The sequence below is a fragment of the Mycteria americana genome, chromosome 2 (assembly GCF_035582795.1).
Source record: "Mycteria americana isolate JAX WOST 10 ecotype Jacksonville Zoo and Gardens chromosome 2, USCA_MyAme_1.0, whole genome shotgun sequence".
In the NCBI taxonomy this organism is placed as follows: Eukaryota; Metazoa; Chordata; class Aves; order Ciconiiformes; family Ciconiidae; genus Mycteria; species Mycteria americana.
The window spans coordinates 54,074,240-54,094,490 of NC_134366.1; the positions used below are offsets into that span (position 1 = coordinate 54,074,240).

The 20,251-nt window shown below is 47.4% G+C and overlaps 1 protein-coding gene across 1 annotated transcript in view; it reads left to right on the forward strand.

The window, feature by feature from the left end:
• The first annotated feature begins 15,247 nt into the window (after positions 1–15,247).
• The window catches only part of AOAH (acyloxyacyl hydrolase), an 81,971-nt gene continuing 76,967 nt past the window's right edge, over positions 15,248–20,251 (forward strand). Inside the window, exon 1 of the mRNA XM_075495435.1 lies at positions 15,248–15,362. Coding sequence (XP_075351550.1) covers positions 15,248–15,362 — 115 coding nt within the window. The remainder of the gene's footprint in view (positions 15,363–20,251) is intronic.

Sequence of the window (20,251 nt, forward strand, 5' to 3'; positions counted from 1 at the left end):
TTCTAAGATTTAAAGTGCCATAGAAAAGTTGTAGCCGAAAGAAAATGTGTTTCTTTTTTTTTTTTTAATCTTTCCCTTTCTATTAGAAATTGTGTGGCTTCCCTCCCGCCAGCCCCCAGAAAAGAAGCCAAATTGCAGCAGTCTGGATACCCTCCCCTCAATCAGAAATTCTGGCCCAGAACCTCCATCACCAAACCTACATCGCCTGAGGAAAACGATCCTGCCTGCCCATATAGCTGACTTGCAGTGAAAAGGTATACGTAACAAGTCCATCAACAGTACCTACACAGACTGAATTGCAGTATTTTCACGCAAATACATTTTTGACAAGCTGATTTGATGAAAAAAGCCCCCAGCTTTTGCTGCATACGAAGGACTGGCCGCAGCCATGAATCGAAACGGTGCTCGTGGGGAAAAAGAAAAAGGAAATCAAGAAGCAATTGCCTTCATTGGTTTGGTTTGGTTTGGTTTGGGTTTAATCAAACCCGAGTCGCTTCTAAATTCCCTGACTTCAGGAGGCTTCTCAGCAATGGGCTTCTGAAGACAAGTTCCTGAATTAAGCTAATTAGTCAAGTGACTGGCAAGTATTCATTCAGATCACCCTGGCTGGAAGAAAAAAGAAAGTGTTGTGGATTTAGTAACTTTGTTCATGCAGAGCAAAGAAATTAAACACAGCCGGCAGCGGTGCTGTGGTCAGCCCGGACCTGAGCACTAACTTGTGCTCGATGGCCCTGCGAGGTGTCCCGTCTGCCCCAGGACGCGCATCAAGCGCCTGCTGTGCCGGGCGAGCCCTCGTCAGCAGGAAATTGCCGCCTGCAATTTTCTAGTGCTTTCCACAGTGTAGTTTCCCAGAGGTTTATACAAGACGGAGCAAGCCTGTCAAGCAGGCAGGATGTGTGGCGGGGGAATTGCTTTCTTTTCCCATTTTGATGAGGCTTGATAGAGCCTTGATGCTGAGTTTCGCAGCGACTGAGTGGGGTACCGGTACAGCAGCAGAGTGGGGTACCGGTACAGCAGCACTGCAGGGCCTTTTAAAACTGCTGCCCCCGAGCAGAGGCACTGACGGATGATTTAGCACCGTGCCTTGCTGGAGGGGTGCTCTGGAGGAGGCGGTTTGAGTGGCTTTGCACCATCTACCCAGTGAGCAAATTCCTCCATGAGAGCTGAAAAAAGTGTCTTTGCCTCGTGGGAGCCATCCCCAGGTACCCGATGGTTCCCCGCTCGAGCTGCTGAGTGGGGCTGCTGTCTAGGAAAGTCATCTCGGGGGGAGCAAGCGGTTCCTGCTGCCGTCAGCATCCCCGCGGTGTGCAAGACCCGCACACCCCATGCCAGGTCCAGGAGCCCAAAGGTGGCTTCTTCGGGCCCCAGCATTGCTGGGCTGAAGCTGCGCTTCACGTGCTGCGAAGGGAGGGAAGGCATGTCTATAACTGCCTGGTTGGCCAAGTTCCTCATGGAAATTAGTACCTTAGTGCTGCTGAGACTGCCTTGGCTTTCTAATGGCATATCAGGGCACCCAAGATGCCATTGGAGCACAATTTTATACCGTGTATTAGAAAAGAAAAAAATTATGGTACGGTGAGATGAGAACTCATAGGTGCTCCCCATTTGTTAATGGACTCGTAATTCTCTTGCTGACACATTAGCGCATTAGAAAGGCATTTTCCAGGCTCTTGAACATGTTAGTGAAGGCCCATTTCCATCAGCCTTCTTTACACTTCCCCAGCTTCTGAAGCCTGCTGATGCAGGCTCCTGTGGGCAACCATCCCTTTCTCCCAGTTTGGTAATGCACCGTGTCTTCTTCCAGCACACCCTGAACAGTAAATGCAAAGGTAACCCGTAACCCGATGGTGGCATTTGCTAACATGAGCCAGAAGCACAGCACCCGGTATCGTTTGGTCTAGGATGTATTTGGATGCCCACATCCCGGCTGAAGGTGTTAAGTGTTGTTTCCCTTACTGCTGTGGTGAGGATTTGAGCCAGGTTGTAATTTACTCCTGAAATATCCTGGAACGAAAAACAGAAGTTAATCTTTTTGGGAGATAGGTATGCTTATCTTCAAGAAAGGAACTGCATTTGTAAAGTAACAGAGGATGTGATTCTACTGTTGCAATGAAGATAATAAATATTCATCTCTGAAAGACAGAGGTGGATGTGAGGATGATAAAACAGGTGTGCAAGACTGGAGTGACAGGTGCTGAATAACTCATGAGGAGAATCCTGGGATTTAGTGATGGCATCAGGGTATTTAATGTCTTGCATGAGCCGTTCCCTGCAAACAGAGAGAATAAGGTCTGTTCTGTCCCGGCGATTCCCTCTGGTATGAGCACGAAGAATAGCTCCCAGCAGCCCGTCACACCTGGGACAAATGCAGGATTAATAGTGTTTCATGTTGGCCTGTACCCTACCTGCCTCATTGTGGTCTGAACCTCCAGGGGATGGGAAGGTCTTACTAATTAATTCTCTTAATTCAAGCACCTGTAACTGATTTATATGCAGTCTAGGGCCTGATCCTGCAGGATGCGAGCTGACTTTGGCGAGGCTCACAGCTTTCAAAATCCCCAGCGGAGGGGAATTACTGGGTCTTATGCTGCAACATAAGCAGCAGGGGTATGTGGGAAACGTCTGCTGGTGTTTCCCCAGTGCAGCTAATACATGGCATTTGTTGCTCATCGGTGCTGCAGATTCAGCTCAGCCAAAATTCCCCTTCTAGGGACAGCTTGGTTTCATCCATGGGCGACAGCACAGTCTGGAAGAAGATGGGAGAAAACGATGTCAGGAGGAGCAGGGGATTTCACTGCTCGAGGACGCAAAGGAGGAATCGTCCGTCTCACCAGGAGAGGCAGAGATGTGGCCTTTCGGCAGAGGCTTGAGCTGGTCCCCGCCAACTGCTCTTTCAGCTCGGTGTGCCCTGTCCCCAGACCCGCTGCGGTGACCAGCCTGCTTCTAAGGCGGGAAACAACTCGTCCCAGGGATGGCCCTAGCAAGTGCGTGCATGCCTGCTACATGGATGGGAGCTGACATTGTGGTCTTGTTCCTCTCTTTCAGGCAGTACCACGGTGCTGGGTTACACCCGGGAAGCTGAGGGGCTGAGCAGTGGAAACACAAGTGGGGCCGGCAGCCGAGGTTCGGCGGTCCCTGCCCTCCCCGGACGGCAAGACCAGAAGGCGTGATGGATAGGCCATTCAATGGGTCACGGCACCTTTCCCACTCACGGCTGAATCACCAAAGAAATAAAGTACCCAAACAATCAGGTAATATTTTAAAATGAACGGTAACAATAAGCCCTTGTCCTGCTGAGATTGCAGCTCCCGGGCTTGTTCTGCCACTTAACCTCCCCGCTGCCGGTGGGGATGAGCCCACGTCCAGGCAGGGTCCCTCCACCCCTGCACACACAGCTTCCCTGCAGGGATGGCCGCATCCTGCCTCTTCCACCCTGGGGCACAGTCCTGCCCAGGCAGCTCATGAGCAAGTCCAGCAAACCTTGGCAAAGACATTTGCTGGAGGAGCTGGTCCCACACTGACCGGTGCCCTGACCCACAGCCACACACCTCTGTGTGTGGGATGGACCGCTGTGCCCTGGGATGCATAGCAAAGTGCCCCTTGCATCCCTCAGGGCAGTGCCTCAAGTAAATAAACACATTCATTTGTATTTGTCTGTCATCTAGGGTGTGAAATAGGTGGAAGTACAAACAGCCATGAAAATGACATTTAGCACCAAAATTAACTCTTAAAATTGAGGGAGACCAATCCGGTCAAGCCCCTCAAATTGAAGACTTGCTCCTTGAAATGCACAACAAGGTGTTTCATGATTAATTGTCCTTTTGAATACATATTGCATTTTTCCTTCCCCTTGTATTGCAGAGATGCCAAAAAACCTATGAAAGCCCTTGAATTAACTATTGCAGATAGTTAAACTGACAGATAACATCTTTTTTCTTTAGTCAAGAGGAAAAAGAATTTGCTTCCGTTTTTTTCTTTCCCTGTAAATGTGACAGAAGACATGTCTTTCCAGGTAGGAGTCTTTCTCCCAGGATGTATCCAGCATGTGTGCATGCATGCGTACGTGTGGCGTCTTCCTTCGGCAAAACCAGACAGTAATTCTGCCTGTCTCACTGCCCATCTCTAAAAATTCTGAAAGCACATATTTATGTTACGGCAGTATTGCTCTGTGTGTCTCAAGTGCCCCAAACAGAAGCGAGCAGCTTTAAGAAATGATGAAAGCCTTAGCTACCTGCGTATAGGGGAAATGAACCATTAGGGCAAATATAGTAAGTGGCTCCTGTTGGAAGGGTTGTTCTCTCTCAGAAATGCCTTAGGAGAGAGCTACAATGTGAGGGGAAGCTCGGAACACGGGTGTCCCTGGACGGTCGGTGTGGAGAGGCAGTCAGCACCACCGAAAAAGCTGAGGACCCACCAGTCATGCCCTGAAGGCCGAATGTTACCGTCTGCCAAGGTATGCCAAGGGGAGCAAAGTCCAAAGTAAAGGTGAGAATGCAAAGAATCCGTAACATATTTACTTTATAATCAGCATCAATTAGCAGGTCAAATTTTAGTGACTGAGGTCTTGGGTTGGGGTATCCCAGCAATTCAGTATTTTAAAATTTGCCAGATTTGGAGGAGGGATACAGCTGGAAATCTTGCTGGCGATCCTTCCTATTGCAAATCCAAAACAGCACTTCAGACAGCCCATATCCACGGTGTGTTCTGCTTATCTTGCTGAGAGGAAGGGAATGATTCATTTTCAACCTGGGTACCGTAATCTCCCACCATCAGGTAAGCTTTCCCGGTGTATCAGCACTCTTTCCTATGGCCTGCTTGCTCACCAGCGGCACTGGGGGGAGTGAAAACCACGTTCAGAGAGCCTGAACAGCAGCTCAACAGCAGTGTGTAGGAGATACACCAAACAGCCCACACCTCTAGGGCAAGGGAATACACCTCTGACGTTGTCTCCTGATGCTCTCCTGAGAGCTACAGCCAAACATGGAGGAGCTGTTGTGGTCCCGAGCATCCTCCCTCCTGCATCCTGGGTAGAAATGTTTAGCATCCTCTGCAGAAAACAAGCCCACCGTGCCAGGGGAGACCTTTAGTGAGGTGGATCCTCCTCGGGGATGCAGGAGAGCACCAAGGATGCCATCCCGGGCACTGTGCACAGGCAAAGTAGAGGCTTGGGAGCCCGTGGAGCAGCTGGCATTCTTGGCAGGAGCAGGACTGGGTCACCTCTCTGAAAACACAAGCAGTCGCCTGATAAATATAGCCAGAGAGCTTTAGATAAACGTTACAGCTTACCTTTATCTGCGGTGACTGTAGTTATTTTCGCTCATCATCAAAAGAAACTGCTGGATGTAGGATTAAAGCAAAGGAATGATGTAGACACATAAATTATGAATTTTGCATCACAAATTATTGCCTAAAATAGCGTGATGCACCAGATACATCTCGGGCAAGCGTTGTCTAGTTTTGAAGGGCTGGAAATGACACCAGCTTCAGGGAAAAGAAATCATTTCTTTGTATATCCTAAAAGAAATTGAGCAACTTTCCTTTACCTATTTGGCATCCAATAGTTCCTAATCTCTGTATACAACTTTTGCCACAGCAATGCTTCTGGGTTTTGGCTGCTCATCTTGAAAGGCTTCACTGGGATTTGATTTGCAGAAGGTCAGTGCTAAGCATTTGCTAAAACCCTGCTGTCAGGAGGGCATCAGAGAATCAAACACTGAGACTCCCAAACCCAGATGGTCACTTTTGGGCAGGAAGATGACTTCCTGCAGCTTTCCTACCTCTTCTCACTTCCTCATCACTAAGTGCCCAGCAACTTGCAACATGGGATCATTAATATTTCTTAACCAACTTTCATGGTTTCCACATCAGAGCTTTGGGGCAAGAGACTTCCTTTTCGGAGGACTCTCAAGGCAGGAATTTGGCTACAGAGGACTACAGAGGGTGAAAAGGGGAAAGGCTTGGGTAGAAGAAAAACACCGGTGAGACCTAGATACCCGGATCACTGGATAGCTGCATAAATAACGTTGTTTACTGTGGCTCGGGCTCCCAGGCTTACCCCTCTTGGTGTTAACCACAGCCACGCTGATGGGACACCTGCCTATACGCCGCGCTCCACTTCTGCCCCAGCCCAAAAGAAACTTTGGTCTACTGCCTGCCCAGCTCCTAATACGAAATGAAATTCCCTATCTTGCACATCATCTTTTATCTGGACTTTTACCAACACCGCTATCACTGTATCTCTCAGAGGCAAGATTATTCAGACTCCCTGCTGGGAATCTGCAGCTTCGCTGCCGCACAGAAAGAAGCGCACCCATAGACTGCAAATAGAGACGTTTCTGATATACGTGGAACAGATTTGGGCATACCCAGCTATATAATTATTATCATTTCTGCTTCTTGGAAAACATTTCTTGGCATCTGATCGCTGCTAGAAGCAGCTGCTGGTTTGCGTTCAATTCAGGGCCCGGAGATCTCCAGAACATACCTGTTTTCTTCCTTGGCTTTACGTGATGGGAATGTAGTGAAGAGTGACAGACTTGCTGCTGGGGTGTCTGTCTGCCACCTTTTTGTGAGACTGAGAGAGCTGCTTAGTTTGGTCCCCAAAATGCATTTCCACTTACTCATCCTTCCAGAAACGATGGACAGGGGGGGTGAAAGTCACTCGTGAAAGTCCTTTGGGGGGTGAAAGTGGCTCAGTCCCCACTTTGTTATCTTCTGGACATCGTGTTAGACCAAGGTGTTTACTCGGGTATTTTCATTTTGAGAAATTACTCCAACGAGGGGAATGAGTTTTACTGCAGGTTATTGAACACCCTCAAGCTTTGTTGCTAATTTATGTCGGTTTGCTTTAAATATACATAAACACTGAGTCTAAATGATGAATGGTGGTGAACAAGTAACTGGGAGACAAAATCCACAAATACTCCAGTGTTCATTTGTTTTCTAAGCCAGGAAGACAGGGGAGATACTAATTCTGTGTCACACTTCAGTAAAACCCTGGGTAACATTCCTGAGTCCTCCTTTCTCTACTTATCAGCTGGTTGTACGGCATTCACCCTACATTATTTAGGCAAAGAAAAGAGAATCCCTGCTGTGGTGCCCAGCAGCTTTATTAAAAAAAAAAAAAAGAAAAGAAAAAAGGGTCAGGAAAGCCTGAACTTGTTTGTGGCTGTGGACATATCTTTGCAGAAAAAGGAGGTGGATCCAGCATCAGCAGGCTCGGAGCACTTTATTGTGGCAGACGAATTGATTTGCGAGGCAGAAGATTGCCTGCTCATTTTGTCTGAACAACTTAGTTGGCTAGACTTAGCTAATGCATATGCCTATACCCCTCGTATTTAATAAACCTTGTACTGAGCATATATCAAGGTTCAAAAAGGATTCAGTAACTCATTGAAAGATATTACGGCTCTTTTTTATGCATCCAGAGCGAGAGCAGAAAGACATCGGAAAGGTATTATGAGAGAGTGAACATTTATCTGAAATGCTATTTATATTTCATTGAATTGGCTGAAAAGGACCGCAGAAGGCCAATAATGAACAAGGGAGTCAGGCAGGCAGGCAGCCATCCCACTGTGCACAAAGGACGATATCTTGATGGATGATTTAATGACTCCAACGTGTGCGGAGGGGCCGGGGCCCAGGTGGAAATATTCTGTTCAGGGCACAGCTTGAGTGGGGAAAAAATGTGATGCGGTGCCTGCTTTCTCCCTCGCTTACAGTTTGATGGTCCTTGTGCTGCTGGTTTTGATTCTCACGGGGCCGTTCCTCCTTGTGACGGCAGGAGTCATGCCTGCCTTCTCCAGGTCCAGGGCTCTTTTGGGATGAATTAACTCATCCGATGTGCATTGAGCCCCAGCCGCTCACCTTAGCACATCCCGCAGAACGAGCCTGAACAAGCGCTGTTGTGTTTAACTGGGTATTTTCCCTAACATCCTAATTTCAGGAATGAGCCAGAAAAAAAAGCAAAATAGAGCACCGAGTCTGAAGCCGGGAAGAGGTAAAGCTGGGGGGATACCTGGCCAGGGTGAGGAAGCAGAAAGAAGGAAGAAAGGTTTTCTGAACGCAGAGCCATTTCGGAGAGGCACATTTCTGCTTTATGGTGAGGTGACTACAAACGGTGGTAATTAAAACCAGCTGCCCGTGTCATCTTCTCATATATATGCAAGACTAGACCATCGATGTCAGACATCGACATAAAATCTGCTGCAAGTGAAGAGACAGACAAGTGCAAATAAGCCCTCCGTGAATTTTCAGTGATAGATGTAAAAGATCAAGTGTTTAGGGCTGACCTCATGCCTGAGTTTGGCTTGTCTGTATAAGACCAGATTATCAGTGAGGCCAGTGAAAACTTTACTGACTGTAACCTCAACCTCAGCTTGTTTGAGTTAGTGGATATATAGTCCTCCAAGTGCTTTGAGTACTTTCATATAGCCTGACTTCCCCATAGAGCATGAAAACTCTATACATGGCTGGCTGACCAGTGACTTGCTTAATTAATGTTTGAAAAATCAGTTTGTGCTGCCTTTGCATATTCATCTATGGATGATGGATGCTACCCCTGCAGGGCCATTTTGCTGATGGAAACTATCCAGCTCACCTGCAGGTCTTTTATTATCGAAGCAAATCAGTGAAATGGCTCTTTGAAAAGAGAAAAAAAAAAAATCCCCCACCCTATTATTGAACTGTGAAGCGCCATCAACAGTACCTATGTTGTACAGGTCCCATTTCTGAGCACAGAAGCCCTGGTACGAGCCTCAAACAATAAGTTTAAATAATCTTGTGAACTTTGGTATGTGCTAAAAATGCCTCCAATGACATTTACCACTGTTCCCTAACCCAAACACTGGGAACAATTATCTTTTATTGACACATGTTCTGTGTTGAGATCAAGAGGCTGTCGAGCTGCGTTTCTTTTATTTGCATTACTGGAGGAAAGATCAAATGGAACAAATGTAATCAAACATTTATTTTTCTTCTCCTCTGATGTCGTGGCCCTCCCCGTTACATTTCTGACAAAAGCCCGATGCAATAGCGATCGCTCTGCAGGGATCGATGCAGTAGACTGGATTTTGGCTTGCCTAGCAGGCTACTAGCTATTTATGGCAAGGCAATAATGGGAGAAAAATGCCATCACGCTGAGTTGGTAATGCTTGGCTCTTACTTCTTCGGGATTTAAATGAGTACCCAAACTGCAGGGCAGCAGAGTCTGTCCCAGGCTTCCTGACTTGTATTTACAGCTGGCCCTGGGTGACTCTGTTATCTAAGGGCTCTAACTAAGCCTTTCTAATTAGTCCTTTCTCAGTAATATCGCCACACCCTCTTGCTCCTTAATTGCCAGAGTTGTTTCTTTTGTCTAGATAATAGCAAGAGTTAGGTCTTCTTTAGATCTGAAAAGGCCCACAATTGTGTCCGCACAACTCAAACTGCAAAATCTACATTGGTAAGGTTACTTCTGAATTTATAGTGTCATCTGCACGTCGTAAGAACACAACAGCCAGGTTTGTTTTTCTGCACTAAAACCGATCAGCTAAGGAAATGTACTGCGTCGCCAGTAATGCAGCTGTATTTTTCACAGGTTCCCTATTTGAAAGCCCTAGGAGTCTTGTTCCCACGTTTTTCTATACCCAAAACTGAAATAAGTTGCGTTAGTGATTTACGTTTCCAAGAGCGCGGATATCAAGAGCTCTTGCAAGCTGGGACAGTTAATTTCATTAAGGGCTGCAGAATAAAGGATAATCATCTCAGCTACAGCTTGGCAATAGCTTGGAACAAATTTTCAGATATGAGTGTAGGAAAATATTGGTTTAAATGCTTTCCCTGCAGCTTTGAATGACAATGAGGTGGAGAGAGAGTCTGAAATAGATGCATAACTTGAACTGCAAGCAGCAACTGATAAGGAAACTGGGGCAGAGGGAATGACTCAGTTGGCTGTGGTGCAGTAGCAAATCCACATGGGGCTTTGGAAATGTTCATCCATGCCAGTGATAATGCACCAACCGCAGAGATGATTATGACAGTCAAAGAAATTCAGAGAGCAGTAATGAAAAATAACCAACGCAATGAACCAGTGGGAACTTCAGAGTCAAAGGGCACAAAGGACGACATTTTGAAAATAAAAGGAAGAAAAGGGACTGAGAGGATCTTTGATCTAAGGGCTTCTTCCTGCAGGTTTTATCTCTCCAGACACAAAAAATACAAGGCTTATGTCTATTCACTTAAGAACTGAACAACATGTCAAAGAGGGGGTGAGAGAGAGAGAGACAGAGAGAGAGAGAAGGCCTTCCAAGATAATATTTAATCATCATAAAAATGCGTGCATGAATGTGATAAAGAGAAAAAAATTGCATATATCTTAAAAATAAATATGTAACAGAAACCTAACCAAATAGTAAAAAAAAAAAAAGGTGCAGCAATGCGTGCAGTGACTTGGACAGAATAGGATAGATAAATATACACTGCCAGCTGATCTCCTTTCGCAAGATGCCTATTCCATATTTCAAGGGAGCGTCTCCCTTTTTCAACCAGGTGGTCCCTAATCCTGGCAGATAGCATATCGATGCTTACATGTCCTGGTTTGGGGCTTCATGCAAGTATTTTCCATTCTCTTTTCTTTTCAAGGTCTTTTTTCAATGTATTTGCTATATACATAAACAGGTCTTTAGGGACCCACTATAGAAAGCAGTGTTGAGAATAACTCCATCCTCACATCTCATTTCACACTTCTAGGGGCAATCACATGAAAGTGTCCCCTTTGGGGAAAGGGTGACTCTTAAATTGTGTTTAAGCCCTTATTCAGAAAATCAGAAACCCCAACTCAGTTCCATCGCATCTCTATCAGGGGCAGCAAAGGTGGAGGCTGAAACCTTACCTGTCTCCTAGCTTATTTGTCACCACCCCCCAAGCCAACGTACATTAGGTGTTAGGAACTAACATGGAAGTACAAGAAACGGAGGAGTGTTGTGGGTCCTTCAAACCCCAGCAACCACACTCCTCCTCTTGGCATCAGCCACGGGGATTGTATTTCTTCACTAGCTATGCACGTGCCCTGCCGCCGTCTGCTCTGCCTTCGTGGAAATTCAGGTTAGCTCCTGCTCGGCTTCGTCTGCTTTGCCTCAGGTTTTTGGCAGCTACGCATGTGTGCAATTTTCTCTCAGCTCTGCCTAAATGAAGAGGGGCTTGAAGGTGCAGCTGGAGAGCTTGAGTTGGGAGTTACTGAGTGGGGCAGGTCATGGTCCATTAGCCCCTGCAGCCTCTCTGGTGACCCCCAACCAAAGCCCTCTCTTACGTCGTGCCTCCCCCATGCATCACACTTGCTACTGACCCGCATGTGGGAATACGATAACTGGCATTTAGCTCTGTGAACCCTCGCATGCGGTACAACTCCCCAAGAAACATAAACTGGAAGGATGTAATAATCTCTTGCATCAAGCAGGGCGAGGCGAGCAAGCTCCTCAGTGTGTCCGGGCATCCCGAGAGCAAATTGCGGAGAGCTGCAGGACCTTCCCTCAGAGCAGCGTTTTACCAAAACCCTACAGAGAATGCAATGCATATCCCTCCTCACCTGTGTGCTGAATGGGGGGAGCTTCCTTGGTAGGAAGCAGCAGTGTGTGCGGAGGTGTACATGATGTATATGTGCACATTTTTTTATTTATGTATTTATTATCACTAGTCCAAAATCAGCCTTGAAAAAATGCAATTGATCCTACATCTTCTCTCTAGCAGCGTGCAAATGACCCGTGTCTGCAGAGCTGGGACATTGCCAGAGCCCTGAGGGTTTCCTGTCTGCAAGAGGTGATGTCCTCACCGCACCTCTGGCTCTACACAGTCCTCGCCCCCGCTTCAGAAGTGACACACGGAGGCCCAAAGAGAGATAAAATGTTGTTTGTATTCTCAACTCTGTTTAGGTGGGTAATGCTGCAGGCAGGTACTTGGCGGGGTTTCCAGGAGCATCTCTGCAGAGTTCATTCCTGCAGCCCACCTGGCTCTCGTGGTTCCCCAAGGCAAGTGTCGGGGCCCTGGGGCACCCATGGGCCATGACAGCCCTGACCAGCCCCACCCAGGACCCCCGCCCAGGACCCCTGCCCAGCAGCCCCATTGCAGCTCAGCCCCGAGCACCCCGTCCCCACCTGAGCTACACTCCCCTGCCTCCCGGCTGGACCTGATGCAAGCCCAGGTTGCAAACTCATTGGAAAAACAAGAGAGCTGGGGAGACAAAGATGCTCGCAAGCTGTAGGGTGACCCTGCCAGATCTTTTTGGACAGGGCACATCCCAGGCATCACCCCCGTGCCCTGGTTGCTTTGCAGAGGGCAGAGCTCTGGTGTCCCGTCGCTCCTATGTCCACACTCTTTATTTCTAGGTAGAAAGCACCTCCTGAGTCACCCTTGTCCCAGGTCTGCTTCCCTGGCTTAGCTGTTGTGCACAAGCCTAATGGAAGCATTTATGATCAAATCCCTTCCTTCGGGACAGACCTAATGTGTATTTTACCTCCCATTAACATCACTCATGCACTTTCTAACATTAAGAGACAACGTCACGTGCTGCTTCACTGCTGTACCAAGACAGCTTTGGGTCTCACTGTCTTAGGGACTTAGAAGTAATATAAAATCTACTTGGCAAAAGGCAGGGCTTGCTATCTGATTTGAGTGGGAAGGAGAGAGATTTAACACCGGGGGGAGTCACCTTCCCAGCTGGCCTCTAAATCTATGCCTGCAAATCCCTCATTTGTCTGACCAGACCGCATATTTTAAAAGCTTTGGGGTTTTCTTTAATTGGTTTAAGAGCTTGGCTAATGCATAAGGTATAGTGAAAACCAGCTCTGTGTTACACACGATTCTGGGTTCTATCTCACCGCTCTTCCCACAGCCTGAAACGAAAGAAAATAACGCAGCCGATTACAGGCTGGAGCTGTATGCTTTGCAGGTTTACATGCCTGGGAGCAGCTTGGGATCTATCTATACACTTTAAGTGTTGTTGTTTAGATTTGTATTTTGCTATAGATATAAAGCGGAAACCATTCCAAAGACCTCTCTGCTAGGAAGATTTTTCTTGCCTATTATTAGCACTCTGCTTCTGCAGCAAGCGCTCATGAGCCAATATGCAGAGTTTTAAAGGACTTCAAAGTGTCATTGGGAACCAAGTGATATGTGTGTTAAAAAGGGTTTAATGGAGCTGCAGTCACTGTAGCACAGTGTCTTTTTATAGCAAGTTTTTACAGCATTAAGAAAAACATCCTGCAGATTTCAGTAGGATTGGCATATGGATAAGGTACTTTGCACTATGATTTTTGTTTATCTGCTATTAAAAAAAAAAAAAGAAAACTAGCATTTCTAGCTATAGGGAGAATGATAAGCAGGAAGAGGTCTGCAAAACACAGGCAACAGCTATTACCTCTATTTTGGGTTTAATTCTTTTTTTCTTTTTTAGAAGAAAAACATACGTTTGGAAGCCAATGGCTTGGTTTAGAGAATGGAGATATGGATTGTTTTGTATTCACATTGAAGCTTTTAACAGTTTGTTGTTTTTTGGGGTTTTTTTTCCCAGAGCCACTGGATTATATTATCATTATCAAATTCTGCTTATCAAAGTTGAGGCAAACTTTCCGGAACTGTCTCTAAAAATATCATAGGTCAGGCTCCCACAGAAAAGAGTGGTTTGCAAAAAACCCCGCATCAAATACTAAAGCTGACCTGAACCCTGTGCGGTCATGTTGATCTGCAGGAACACCTGAAGATTTGGCAGGGAATCACTGATTTTAATATATTCCCTATTTTTCCTTTTACAACACCATTTATGAGTCTCCTTTAATTACGCCCAGGAGGCGTGTGGGGATGCCAAACGAGACAGGCTCCTCATTGCCCTTTAGCAACCATGATGACAGCCTGCCCACTTCTGAAAGAGCCGGGCAAGGAGTGGAAAGGAAAGAGGAGTACCTGCGGCCACCTGGGGCGGGGGGTAAGAGACTTGCCCAGGGTTAAACAAAAAGGCAGAGGCAGAGGTGGGATGCAGCCCTGGCCTTCCAGTGCCTCAGTCCTACATCGTAGCCTTGTAGCCATCCTTGCATCCACAGTGTCTGGGATTTAGCTGTTTGGACTTGTTCCACCTCTGAAGCGACGTCATTTAAACGTGTTTTACTCTCTGCTTTTCCTTCAGGCTGGGGAACGATGGGTTTCCGCCTTATCTGGGGGAATTAACAAAAAAAAAAAGAGACAGGGAAACTTTTAGTTGTTGTGGCTGCCAAAGCAGGAAAAGATCAGGATTTTTTTCAAGCCTCGCAGGCAGCTGGGGGCTGCGAATGAATGCGCTCAGAGCTGATGAGAACAGGGGTTCAGCTCCGCCGCTGCCCCTACGCCGGCGGCTGCCTCCCGTCCCCCCCGGCAAAACCCCGGCGTGGGAGCCCCGTGGCTGCAGTGCCCCGACCCTCCCACCCGCCGCAGCTCCGGCCAGAGCAGCCTCTTTCCTTTATTTTTCATGCCCTGTCCTCCCGAACGGAAACCCTGGTCAAAAAAATCCTACAGAAGCAGCCGGAGATGCATTTTTTTTCTTGTCTGCAGAGGAGGGCAGAAGAGTGACGGTGGGGGGGGAAGGGTTTGTGGGGTTGGTGGTTTGTTGTTTTTTTTTTTTTTTTTTCTTTTTGCAACACTAGTTGTTCAGGGGAGTGTCTTGCGTTATTAATGCTGAGTGGCTCTGGTACTGTGGTTTAAGGTCGTTAGTCATCCGCTGCTGCCACGGGAGACGCGGGAGCGCTGAGCCAGAGCTGTTCGTGCAGCCCGCCTGGTCCTCCAGGCCGGCAGGTTGGGCAGAGCGTCAGCCGGGGCAGCGGGGGCGCGTGGGGCGTGCGGAGGGCGGCCCGAGGCCGTGGGGCGTCCTCCCAGCCCGGTCACGGGGGGCCCACGGGCATGGGACTCGCCGGGCTGCGGTCCCACGGCCTGAGAGGGGCTGAGGGGTGTGCGAAGGGCAGGGGCCCGGAGGGCACCCGTGATGCGCGAGTGGGGGGTCCTGCGTGCGCCCCGCGAGAAGGCAGGCGTGCGTGTCCCCGCCTGGGAAGCGGTCCCTGCGTTACGTGCCGCTGCACGGGCGCGCCGGTCTCCCTGCACCTCGATGAGCTGCTGATGAGACAAGGATGCGGGATGCTCCCTGAGCATTACGGGAATACAGGTCCACGTGCGCCCTTCCCACCTGATTTCTTCCTTTTTTTCCTTCCGTAGGATGAGGGGGTCTAGGCAAACATTCCTTAATTTATTCTGCATGCTCTGGCTCCCGCTTCTGCTGAAGGCTGCCTCTTCCTCCCCTCTCCCCCACGGAAACGACCCGCCACCCCCTTCGCTCCCCTCTGGGCTGTACAAAGGACACACCTGCGTCGGTACGTATTCAGGTTTTGTTTGCCTGCTGGACTAGTTCATTTGTTACTCCACTGGTGAGCTGAGAATTGCTATGCACATCATAAATCGCTCCTTTATCTGCTTCAACAGCTGTACTGCAAAATGCCCGTAGTCTTTGGTGAAATAATCACTGAAGACTTTGCAAGGCCAGCATGGGGTCTGGAGTTACTTTATGATTTTGTTTTTGAGTGGCTGCTTCCCAAAGTTCATGTTTTTGCTCTGTGGGGAACGGCATCTGAAAAGCTGTAGGTCTGGGACCTGAAAACAAGGTGTTATGGGATCCTAGTATTTGTTACGGTTCACGATGAATTTTGCTTAACTGCAGGAAGACACAGTTTCCCTCAGACTTGCCCAGGGCCTCCTCATTGATTTCATTGCCTGGGAAACTATTCTTAAGGATAGTCGGTCCATACTTGGGCCAGAGAGCTTTGCGGTCTGGATGGTCGACTCTGGATAGCCAAGTTGCGAGGGCTGTTTCCTCACATTTCCTTTCCTTTTCGCGAGCGCATGCGTCTGCATGACCCGTACTAAAGTGGGGCGAGTGTGTTTTGGCAACCCCCCGCCTCGTGTGACTTTGGTGGCTGTGGTGATCCCCACAGCAGCTCTAGCTGGGGGTATCCTATAGCCTCAGCTGACTACGTGATTCCCAAAGCAAGACCAGTAACACCAAAGTCAACGTGAACTGTGGGCATCTCTGCACCAGAAATGCCCTTGGCATGAGACTCTGTGTGCCTAGAGAGATGTGGTAGCTTATGTTTTTTATGTGAGCAAATGTTAAATGATGGTTATGTCTTATGTATTATGATAAAACGTTTTATTTTGTCTTCGTTTAGCTTTTCAGGGCACTTTTGTGCTGTAAACATAAACCCTGTCATGGCTCTCCATCCTTCAAAAGGAATTATTTCCTTTCAGCCCCAAAATATTTTCACTGTGGCTCAAGGAACGCAATTAGAAAAAATAACCCTAAGCTTGATAAAACCAGGTTTTTGCCTCACTTCTGAGCCGTCCACAGTGGCCCTGCAGATTTTGGCACCGGCGAGGCAGGGGCAGCTGAAAGCGGAGCAAAGTGGGGGAGGTGAGGCTTGCGCAGCCCCTGCCAGGGTTCAGCCACCAGCCAGAAAATGAAAGCGAGTTGTGAAAAGCAGAAATAGCTGTGAGGGACTGGCCTCGTTTGGGCCGGCAGCCACGCAAGCAGTGACCGAGCAGCTACCTAGTGAGAGGGAAGTGGTGGTTTTTAATGGTGAGATCTTTAGGCAGCTACGGTTTTGATGGTACAGGAAAGGTGGTGAGCATGCTCGCCCGTAGAATTTTTACGCTGCTGTTTTTTCGAATGTCACGTGTGAGCGTTGTCTGCCCCTTCCATCCTATTGACCCAGCAAGGCTCTAAATTCTTAAAGTGACTGCACATTGCATTGAAGTTGCCTTGCACAAGAGAAGTTCTGCTTTTTTTTCCTCCCAAAGGGAGGAAAGCTGCACCAGCCCTGCTGCTGGCACCACCAAGCATCTCCCCGGCATGTTTGTTCAGTGGGGAGACACCAAAAAACCTGCCTCCCACACCAGTTGCTCCCTCTGAGGTGTCCCTTCAGCTAAAAGCATCCACGTGAGCTTGCCTCAGGACCAAAACAGACCGTCCACACTTCCGTAAACCGCAAGCTAAAAATGAAGCGTGCAGAGCATTAAAACTGCAGGGGCTGGGCTAGCCCAGACGGCCGCCTCTGGGGTTTCACTGACGCGCTGCTCTCTCGACTAACCCTTGAAAACCCTGACAAGCCATCTGTGTCTCCTCCTTCTCACAAGCAGGAAAGGGAAAGCACGGAGGAGCTGATGGTTACACTTGCTGTGGCGTGGAGCAGGGGTAACGTCAGTTCCTGCAGCTGATTCAGTGACCAGCCCTCCTAGGAGCAGAAATTAAGCCGAGATCAGCTTAATCTCTACGAGAAACATTGTGATTTCCTTTCAAGAGCTTGACCCCAAACCCTGCTAGCTCAGCTTGCCACCTGGGAAGGCATTGGGCAAGAGCCATGAGAACTTCCTCTGTGTCTTCTTGGCCTCATAGATCAAGGCAGCATTTTTAATGTGAGAAATGCCTGCTGCCAAATGTATAGGAGATTTTCTTGAAGAAGTGGACTTTTTCATGCAAGTTAAAAGTGCGGTCAGGTGTCTAATCTTTCAAAGTTATTTGCCTCTCTTTTCCGAGGGAAATGAGGTGACTGCATATAGAATAGTCATTTCTGATCACTCCTGTGTGTCTACCACCTGCACGATCGAGATTGCTATGTTAGTAGCCGAAGAGAGTCAGGAAATGGATGCTCTTTCAGTAACAAAACCAAGAAAATATTTTCCATTAAGCCTTTCCACTGAAAGTACCACACTTCTTGAAGAAATAAGTAGAAATGATATGACAGGAGAGCGAAATGCAGCTCTGGTACCCCCGTGGAACGTGATACCGCTTGGTTGCTTCCTTCTTCTGTTCCCCTTGCTAGCGGTGCTCCCTGGGTAGGCACCATCTGCCCCAGTATATTCTGGTCATACTGGGAAAGTGGCTGGAAGCTTCAAGGGACTCCCCTGCCCTTAGCACATCCTGGAAAATGTATTTTGGGTAGGCATCTCTATGTCGATACGGAACAGGGCTGGAGGAGAGGAGGGTATGCGTCCAGGGAGGTGCCACAGCAGGCTGAACAGTTCAGACGGCTCACAGGGGGAGGCTGGCCAAAACATTTCTGCTTTCAGGTTGTTACTTGTCTAAAAAAGAAGGTGACTTTTTCACAGCAAACTTAATTGTGTTAGAAAACATTTAGACAGAAGTTTTAATCAGCCTCAGTAACTATAGAAAAAGTCACATCATTTTTGCTGCGTTTTCTTGAAAAATTTGGCTGCTTCATTCAGAGAAAGTCTTTTCATAATTGACTTGGTGTAAAAACAAAGCATCCAAAACGTGTTCCCACCTAAAAAGGGATTTAATACTACCGCCTTTTAGAATTATGGAAAAGCGGGGGAAAGGACCTGATGATAATCCTGCCAGCCACAAGATCAGACGTAGTACACCTAAGCAGTTCCTAACCATCTCCAGCCTGCTCTTAAATAGATACACGGTCTTTCTTGGCCCTGTCACTAGAAGAATTTTCCCAACATCTGACAGTCTCTTTCCTCCATCAGTGTTTCCTGCCTCCCCAGGCTGGAAAAATCCCCCCTCTTTGCATACCCTGAAATCAGCTCAGGCCCTTCCTCTGGGCCTCTTGCACACTTTGCATGTGATATATTCTTCTGCTTTTTCCTTATGGTAGACAAAAGGGCTTTAGTAAGTTTTCCTATCTGCAAAGGCCCCTGAAGCTGTTTTTCCTCACGTAAAGACGGTGAGTTTTTGCCCCGGGGACTAGTTTGGGAGTTGGATGCTAGGTCCGGTTTTCATTTCTGGGTTTGTTACCGACTGGCAGTACGGCTTAAGGGATTTATTCAGGGCGAGACCTAGAAACCCTTTTGCTAGGTGCAGCCTGACCGTTTCAGCGGGGCATCCTGAGAACAAGATGCTGTGTATTTTTCTCTCAAAAATTAAGTATGAACGAGCCCTTCAGATACTCAGGTCTTTGACTTTCCGCATCTGTTAAATGAGGAAAATACTGCCCATTTCACAGAGCAAGCAAAGTTTTACTTTAATGTTAATGTTAAGTTAATGTTAAGTTAATGTTAAGGTTCCCAAAGATAGTACAGTAACACTGGTAACTGTTGACACTGGTGCTGATGTTTCGTCATACCTGAGATCACGTTCTTTATTTTTCTACTATTTCTGATTAATTTTTAAAGATTTTATTCCACACCTCCCACCACCCCAAATTGCGACAGAACCCTTAAAGGGTCCTTGCAAATCGTTCTGTTCTCTAGCAAAGGTGACTTCATCCAGAAGTATCTGAAGCAACCTCGGGAAAGGCAGAAGCTGTTCTGGAGGATGCAGAAAGCAGGGGAGACACTGAAAGACAGGAGGGAACTGCTGTATTCATCTCTCTTCAACATGGTGAAGAAAGGAAATTTGGGGAATTGTAGATCAGTCAGTTAAACATCAGTTCCTGGAAAAATCCTGCAATAGTTAATAAAACTTTATAAAAGCACCTTTCAAAAGTAAATATGAGTAAGAGCCTCACTGGATGTATCAAGGAGAAACAGCATCAGATCAATCTAATTTTCTTTGCTGACGGGATAACGGCATGTAGACACAGAAGAAGTTGTAGATGTTACAGCTGGACTTTAGTAAGGCTTTTGGCACCACCTCAGCACTAATCTAGTGGCTGAGAGATATGTGACATTGATTAAGCTTCTACAGGGCAGGACAAAACTGGTGGGTAGCCTTGTTCTGAGAGTAACTACGAGTGGCTCACTCCCTAAGTGGAAGGATGTACAAAATGAGGTCTTTCTTGGACCTCTGTTTTGAACATAGTATCATTCCATCTTTTCATTAGCCAGGGTAACGAAATAGTGTGCTATTAAATTAGCAGCTCATATAAAGCTGAAAAGGTTTGCAGGTGCAATGGAGGGCAGGATTAAATTAAAAACAATCTTGAAAACTTGGGGTACTTGCGCCCAAAAAAGATCGTTTCAGTATGGGTATGTTGAAGGCACTTCAGCAGAAATAGTCAATGACACACGTAGTGGATGAGGAAAGACCGACTGGGTAGCATCCCTAGGGAAGATCATCCAGGCTTGTAGTGGCACAATGATGGCATGCTGTCACAAAGAACGCACACACTGTGCACACCGAGATATGTGAACAGAAGTTAGCTTGCAAAACATGTGAAGTAACCCGCTACCTTTCTCAGCATTGACAAAGCCTCAGAGGAATTTCTGCCTTCCCTTTTGGGGCTGTGCATCAAGAATGATG